The sequence below is a fragment of the Myotis lucifugus genome, unplaced genomic scaffold (assembly GCF_000147115.1).
Source record: "Myotis lucifugus unplaced genomic scaffold, Myoluc2.0 scaffold_64, whole genome shotgun sequence".
Lineage (NCBI taxonomy): Eukaryota > Metazoa > Chordata > Mammalia > Chiroptera > Vespertilionidae > Myotis > Myotis lucifugus.
The window spans coordinates 1,347,182-1,355,615 of NW_005871112.1; the positions used below are offsets into that span (position 1 = coordinate 1,347,182).

The 8,434-nt window shown below is 44.5% G+C and overlaps 1 protein-coding gene across 1 annotated transcript in view; it reads left to right on the forward strand.

Moving 5' to 3' along the window:
• ABCC4 (ATP binding cassette subfamily C member 4) overlaps positions 1-8,434 on the forward strand; it is a 235,906-nt gene that overhangs the window by 102,120 nt on the left and 125,352 nt on the right. Inside the window, exons 8-11 of the mRNA XM_023754706.1 lie at positions 2,325-2,421; positions 5,810-6,019; positions 7,759-7,899; positions 8,315-8,352. Coding sequence (XP_023610474.1) covers positions 2,325-2,421; positions 5,810-6,019; positions 7,759-7,899; positions 8,315-8,352 — 486 coding nt within the window. The remainder of the gene's footprint in view (positions 1-2,324; positions 2,422-5,809; positions 6,020-7,758; positions 7,900-8,314; positions 8,353-8,434) is intronic.

Sequence of the window (8,434 nt, forward strand, 5' to 3'; positions counted from 1 at the left end):
TGCACCCCCAAGGTCGCTCTTCTCATGTCCTAACCTGCTCTTCTAAAGAAACCAGTCATACTGGATCAGGGCCCACCCTCACGTCCTCATCTTAACTTAATCACTACTTTATAGGTCCTATCACCAAATTCTTAGCTACAGGGGGTTAAGGCATCTGTGAGAATTTGGGGGTAGAGGTGGGCAAATGACACATTTCGTTCAAAACAGGCCCTAGTTAGTGAAGTAAAGAGATTCGAGCAGAGTCAGCAGTGTGAGACAGCTCTGGGCCTGGGCACGAGGAACTGGGATTTGAGGTCACCCACTAAGCATGTGTTGCTGGGCCGGCTGGTCCTTAACATTTATACACCACAGTGTGTCTGTAAAATGTGCTTAGTGACTGGAGTGGTGAAAAGTTCTCGAGATAGATGGCGGTGATGATTAAAACGGCAAATTTTATTTTATGTAAATTGATTTCAGAGAGGAAAGAAGAAGGAGAGAGAAACATCAATGTTGAGAGAGAATCATTGATCGGCTGCCTCCTGCATGCCCCATATTGGGGATTGAGCCTACAACCCAGGCAAGTGCCCTGACCGGGAATCGAACCCTGACTTCCGGGTTCATAGGTCGGCGCTCAACCACTGAGCCACGCTGGCTGGGCAGAAGGAGGGTTTTAACTGTTAAGTATCAGTGTGCTTATCACAAGAGCTCTCCTAAGTTCTGCAAACACAGGCATTTATAAAGTCCTCTCACACTTCTTGGGTTTAATGACTTTGGATATACTCTTGATAGAAGCAAGCTTGTTAAAATTGTTGTTTGCTAATCAGAACCACGTTCTTTAGGGAAACTTAGGGCAGGGAGCACGAATGCAATTTAGAAAATCACTCAGCAGCAGCTGCAGAATGTTCTCAATGAGTTAGAAAATTGGATTGAACAATACGCTATGAAAGATGGCGGTTGTGTTGAAGCTTAGTAATGTGAAGGGTTTTGTATGAAAAGTGAATGAATTACACTTTTACTTGCCTCTAACAGTTTACTTCAGTCATGACTATATACCCAAGGTTATTAAGGTTTGTGAGTTTTACAACTATATGTTGTAAACATTAAGTGGATTCTGTCACATACAGAAGGTTAGGGGGACCCTTAGGTTAAATGATATCAATCGAATCTGTTTGTAGTCACAGCCCCTGTTGTGTATTAGAAAGTCCCGTACACCAGACCCCCACCTCCTGCATCATGAGTTCTTCGGGTCTGTCCTAATCAGATCTCCCACACGGATGCCTGCTCAGTTCAGCTTTCCTGCTTCAGGTCTGAAATGGCAATCAAGGTTCTTTGCATTCCGTGTGCCTCCAAAACTCTTGATCTGACCTAGTCCAGCAGGTTGAATTGTGGCCATGTTCCTGAGATTTGCTCAGTGTGTGACTCAGGCAACCAAAGTGTGTGCCCAGAGCCCTGCCTGTGGTCACTACTTGCTTACCCCCTACTTGCTTACCTGGTGGGGTTGTAGACCATTGTAGGATGCAGCTGGGTCTGAGTTCCAAGGGGTCTGCATTTAAATGTAGGAGCACTTTGAGGGGTTATTGTAAAAACAGCAACTCCAACGTTGAATACTGAGATGGCTCTTCATAAAAGAATCGACGTGTCCTTTGAGCCACAGGGTAATTTTCGCTGTGATTTGGGCCATTTGAGTTCTGTTCTTTCATTTTCATATTCGGCAGGTTTTCAGTCCTAGATGTGCCTCCCAGATGGGACTGGGAATATTGTAGGGACCCACCGAGGCTGCAACTAGCATTTATTTTTCTCTCTAATATTATTTAGGAAGAAGTTTCTAATACATGCACTCTGGCCAAGGTTACCGAGAATCTAAGACTTCTTTCATTTGCTTAATATGTACACCATAAATCATAAACACTCACCCAGGAAGCCGTCTAAGAGAAATGTTCACATTCTTATATGACACAGCTCCCTCTTTCTCCTAGCCCTACACAGGGAGAAAATAATGAGTATTTCAGTTCAGGTTTTGGAATCCTGGTATTGCTCAATTGTTTTTCAGCATGAAATACATAAATTGTTAATCTGAGTTTTAGGTGGGAAAAAATTAACAACATTTAGCATTAGCTACCCTCCTGCACTGGACTGCTTTTTAGAATTTCTTTGTGGCGCTAGACTCAAGTTTGCTGCTGGTGAATTTGAGGACCCAGTTGGTTTCATTGATTTGTATTTGTATTTAAACCGCAGATCTTTGACTACTGTGTTGTCTTTGTCCCCTTATGTTTTCAGAATGTATGCTTTTCAATTTGGAATACCCATTAATGTGTTTTTGCATACTGTACCTCTTGCATTTGTAGGTGTATTTGTCAAACCTTGCATGAGAAGATCACAATCTTAGTGACTCACCAGTTGCAGTACCTAAAAGCTGCAAGTCAGATTCTGATATTGAAAGATGTAAGTAATTTCTAGAAGTCTGAGAGCTTGCTAGCTCTCAGGCGTGTTGAAGGCAGGGCCTCCCAGTAGGTCACTGTCCTTATGGTTCTGGTAAACTCGCTCTTCCTCCTCACTTTTCCATCCCTTTCTTCTCAGAGCTTCTGTCCAGCCTTTGAGGATGAATCCCAAGACACGCAGAAATGTCACTATTACATCCTAAGCCATATTCCCTAAAGTCTAAACATTGCTGCCTCTCTTACTGAATTGTAACTGTTTAGCCCGGCTGGTGTGGTTCAGAGGTTGAGCTTCGACCAGGGTCCCCGGTTCAATTCCTGCTCAGGGCACTATGCCCAGGTTTGTGAGCTCTATCCCTCCCTCTCACTTCCTCTCTGAAATCAATAGAAAAGTAAAAAAAAAAAAATTATAACTGTTTTAGGGTTATGATGCTATTTCATTTAGAACGTTTTGTTTTCCTCTTCCACGATTTAAGTTGAAGTATGTTCTTTGGAAATCAGAGATATGAAGACATGTTTATATCCATTTGATTGTTATATGCAGATTCCCTAAAGACTGTCTTCTATTAATGACAGAAGTGTGGTTGGGTAGCCGAGCCCCCCCTGGTTTGAGACACCCATGCTCCTGGTATAGTTGGTTGCTAGTCTCACTGCACAGGATTTTCTGCATGCCTGATACATGTGGGAACCCATGAAACTGTCAGACAAGTAAGTCCCTGCCATCATGGGACTTCCAACCTTCTGGGAATAGATAAATGTGACGAAAGTGATGGTGGGTATGTCAATGCTGCCTCCCCAAGGAGGGGGTGTCTCAAGGGACCGGAGTGCCATGAAGGTGCTGACCAGGTAGTCACTAGGGGCAGGGCATCTGGGCAAGGGGTCCAGTGGCAGGCTGCTGAGGAAGGAACTGATCTAGGAGGAACAAGCAGGAAGGCTGGTGTGGCTGAGGCCAAGTGAGCAGGGAGATGGGCTGAGTGAGTCCAGAGCAGAGGAGTGTGTGGTCTGAGGCGTGACTGTAGAAGATCCCTCTGATGTTCACTGGAGAGGCGCCAGCAGAAACGATGAGAAGTCTCAGTAAAGTTCAGAAGACGGAAGGATGCCCTTAGTCTAGTGTTGTATTAGTTTCTAGAGCAGCCGTGGGCAAAATATCACAAGCTGGGTAGCTTAAAACAAATTTAATCTCACCGTCCTGGAGGCTACAGCTCACGGTCAAGATGCTGGCAGGTTAGTTCACACAAACACTCCATCCATGCTTTTGTTCCGGCCCTCCGGTCCAGTTTAAGAACCCATTGTGGCCCTCGAGTCAAAAAGTTTGCCCACCCCTGTTCTAGAGCCACCACAACGAAATCAGTCTCTGCCTCCGTTGTCACGCGGTGTTGTCCCTGTGTCTGTCTGAGTCTCTTCTCTTTCCCTTTATAAGGACATCAGTCATTTAGGGCCCACCCTACTCCAATACGACCTCACGTTCACTTGATTACATCTACAAAGACCCTATTTCCAAATGAGGTCACATACACAGGTGTCATGTGTAGGACTTGAACGTATCTGTTGTGGGATGAATGGTGGCCCCCAAACAGCTAGCATGCTTGGTGGGCTGGAGGTTAGTGAGAATTTTTAGGTCTTAGTGGTCAGCACATCACTCCTTGGCTTGCTGGTATTCGTGCCTCAGCACCTCCATTGTTAACCCTCGTCTGTTCTGTTCGAACAGGCCTTGGAATTTCTTTCCTAAGGACGAATATAAAAAGGCAGTTCCCTGTGTTGACTCTTCGCCACTCCTCCAGGGATAAGGAGCTCAGATTTCTCCAAGTTGAGAACCATTAAGTTCATGGGCAGAGGGGTGAAACTACTATGGTACATAACCCCAGTGTCGGCAGTATTGTGAGTACAGAATCAGGGCATGAGAATAGCCTGTTAAGCTAGTCCCCAGGTGTTTTGGGGGTACACTTATTGCTTCCTTTGAGGACATCACCCCCGACATTAGTACTATCTAAACATTTGTCCACTGGTGAGCACCCTGGATGAGTTGGGTTCATCCTTACTGTTCACTTGGTCCCTCTCTCACAGCACAGGGGTTGCCTGCCCCCCACCCCTCACCATCCCCTGTTGGAGTTGTCAGTGCTTGGCTGCATAGTAAAATTGCCGTGTCTATACCACCAGCTGTTTCCCTGTGCATCTCACAGGTGCTAAGTAGAAAGTGGTAATTTCATTAAGTGAGGTGTATGCATTTTGCCTCGCAAGTGGAACAGGACACAGCACTATATCATGAATAATTTCCTAATGCTGCAGTATCAGATGGTTTCCCAAGGCTTCACTGGGTTTTTCTTGGTGGCCCACCTTGTGGGGGATGGAATGAGGGGGACACCAGGAGGACTGGGCCTTTTTCCTTCTGATCTGCCTTAACCAGGGCTGACCTTTGATTTGTTTTGCATCCTGGGATTTTGCCCAACATTTGTTTACTGCTGAGTAAGTCAGCTGAGTCTTATTCCACAGGGTGAGAAAATAGTGAAAACATCTGCATATTTTTTATATAACTTTGTAAGGACAGGAAACTATATAATGAAGTGTCACAAGTGTTCAAAAATATTATTTGATTGGCTGTAACTTGAGCGGTTGACTGACTGGGGAAAGCCTAGTTGGCTGCTTGTGCTTGTTCCTCAGTTTTGTTTTCTCCAATTTGAGTGCATCGATCCTGGGGTAGGTTTTGGGTTCCTTGCAGAGGCTACTGAGGCATTAGGGCCATCCCAGTCTACTGGACTGTGTGTTTAATTATTTTAACACATGGAATATTGAACTTCCTGAGTTTCGGGGGGCAATTTTAGAGTAAAGACCATGAAGATGCAGCTCATGGGTTGTGTCCAGGGCTAGTCCCCACAGGTCTCGAACCAGCAGGGCACATGGCAGGCACTGTGACTGTGGTCTGCAGTGATTTGATGAGTGACTTTTACCTATGTAGGAGCGCTTGTGCATCAATTTTAAGTTGTTGTTTTTTTCCTGGAATATCCTCCCTATTGACTGTGTTCTTTTCAAGTCTGCTTGTTACATGAGACTTATCTCAATTTCCACGTTGTCTAAAAAGATTTCTGATGTTCCCACCAACATCCATACTTTTGGCTTCCTTAAATGGCCATGGTAGTTATGTCAGTGATACCACTTTTAACACACGATTCCCCATTTCCTTCATATCGCCTAGCACCTAACACAGGGTTTAGCAGAGAATGCTCAATTCCGTGTTGAGTTAAATTAGATTTGTTAACCAGAATTCCAGACTGAATGATAATTTTCTTACAAAAATCATAATTTAAGAACAATTAACATTTCTTGAGTAGTTATTACATTGGATTATTATTATCAAATGTGCAAATAGATTTATCTCAAATTCTTTATTCTTATTTTAGGGTAAAATGGTGCAAAAGGGGACTTACACCGAGTTCCTGAAATCTGGGGTAGATTTTGGTTCCCTTTTAAAGAAGGAAAATGAGGAGGCGGAACAAGCTTCCATTTCAGGAAGTCCCACACTGAGGCATCGGACCTTCTCAGAGTCTTCAATTTGGTCTCAACAGTCATCTAGACCCTCGTTGAAAGATGGTGCCCCAGAGAGCCAAGCTGTGAGTATCTCGTCATGCAACGTGCCCTGGCTCTGTCTGCCCTTAGTGGTCTCATGGACCTTCATTCTGCTCTGCCCGTGACATTTTCATTTGTCCCAGAGTAGATCCTGAGGTTCCAAAGCCTTAATCCACGGGCTTTGTAGAATTAAAACAGAACAAAGGGAGCACGCCCGATTGGGGTTCTCCTTTGGGTATGGGCCGGAGGAGATTGTGGACATCAGTAGTGGATGTACGGCGATCACTTCCTAGGTGTGTGTGGCTCACAGTGATTGATGTTAGCACTCTTGAGTTTATCACAGGTTAATCCTACTTGCTCTGGTGGCCCCAGGCTTCTTTCTTGCAATCAGAGTCTTAATTTGGAGACCCCCTCAGACCGTGACCTGCCTTGGCCCTCATAAAATCAGCTACTTTTACTTATTTTTTCTTTTTTTTCTGTTGCATTGATTAAAAAAAAAATCTTTATTGTTGAAAGTATTAAATATGTCCCTTTTTCCCCCTCCTGTTAGCCCACCCCCACACCAGGCCTTCACCACCCTATTGTCCATTAGTTATGCATATATGCATACAAGTTCTTTGGTTGATCTCTTCCCACCCACACACCCTCCCCTGTCTTCCCTCTGAGATTTGACAGTCTGTTCCATGCTTCTGTATCTCTGGATCTATTTTGTTCATCAGTTTATTTTGCTTATTAGATTCCACATGTGAGTGAGATCATGTGAATCTATAATCTAAGTCCTCCAGACAGAATTGCAGAACTGCACTAGATCTTCCTTAAAAATATGCACTGTATTCTTCGATATGTGAACCCTATCATCCAAATCCAGGACTCGGATGATTCAGTATTCGAATTAGTCTCTCACATTTGAAGCTCAGGAATCACTCTTTACAACAAATTGATTCAGATCATACAGTCTCCCTTGTTATTCAAACTCTGATCACTCCATCTCGATGTTCTGACTCAGTTTACTGTATTTAGCCAATATTTTGAACTACTCCTGTGTTTCATGTTTCCATTATTGAGTGACACTAATAGTGATACATTGGTTCCCTATCATCTATATATATAAAAACCTAAGTGACTGGCCAACCATCTGACCGTCTGACCAGTAGCTATGACATGCACTGACCACCAGGGGGCAGACTCAATGCAGGAGCTGCCGAGCTGCAGTGACTTGGCAGCTGCAGTTCTCAGGTGACGCACCTGGAACCAGAGTGGAGGGAGCCCAATTCTGGGGTGTGTCACCCGAGAACCACCCTCTCGCAATCTGGGACCCCTCGGGGGATGTCAGAGACCTGGTTTCGGTTCAGTCCCTGTAGGCCAGGCAGAAGGACCCCACCGGTACAAAAATCCATGCACCAGGCCTCTAGTTTTGTATATTGTTTTGGAACTCGCTTCTGCATTTATATGTGAATCCAGTATGTTGTGCATGTGCTGGAAATCATGGCATTAAGCAAAAAGACACACAACAATGATAACCTCATGCAAATGATACTTTCTTATTTCTAAAGATTCCAGGAAGTGGGATGGCTGGGTCCAAGGGCAAATGTGTATATGGTGTGGCTAGATCTTTCCACACCATATACACATTTGCCCTCTCTCTCTGTAGGAGATGTACCATTTTATACTTCTACCAGTACATGTGATGTGCGTGTTTTCCCACGGCTTTGCCAATGGAGTGAACTTTTGAAATTTGGGCATCACTTAAAGTTTTGTCTCTCACTGCCTTTTTCCTTCCCAGACTGAGAATGTACAGGCTGCAGTAACCGAGGAGAGCCGTTCTGAAGGAAAAATTGGTCTTAAGGCCTACAAGAATTACTTCATAGCCGGTGCTCACTGGTTCACCATCATTCTCCTCATTCTAGTCAACATTGTGGCTCAGGTACTTAGGGACATTTGTTTTTTGGTGCCCTCAGCTTGATATCTACAGTAACATTTATATTTTTACTGTATCTGTTCATACTACATTCCTGTATTTTGCAGTTCACTTGGATTTGCATTGAAACGTACTATTTGTGGGGATCGGAAAAAGTGATGCCTACTGGTGTCGCATGTCCATCACAAGGAACTTCTCGGGGGGGAAAACGGGATGCCTTTTAAAGATTTAAAAATGTACTGTGCACTTACTTGACCTGTTGCTCTCCGGGATGTGGGGTTTGGCACAACCGTGACCTGAGCTTGAAGGACTCTCCCTGTTTTCTGGGGCCTTTCCATTACTCATTTTAGTGAGTGACAGTTTTTGAGCTGAAAAGCCATGCTCGTGTTTGATCGTTGTGTTTGTTTGTTTCCCTCCCTAGCTTTCCTATGTTCTTCAGGACTGGTGGCTGTCATACTGGTGAGTTATTTCTGGTCTGGTCAGAGGTGCTATAAAATTCGAGGTGAAGCCTCCCCTTCCCCCGCAGAAGCAGCGGGGGTGG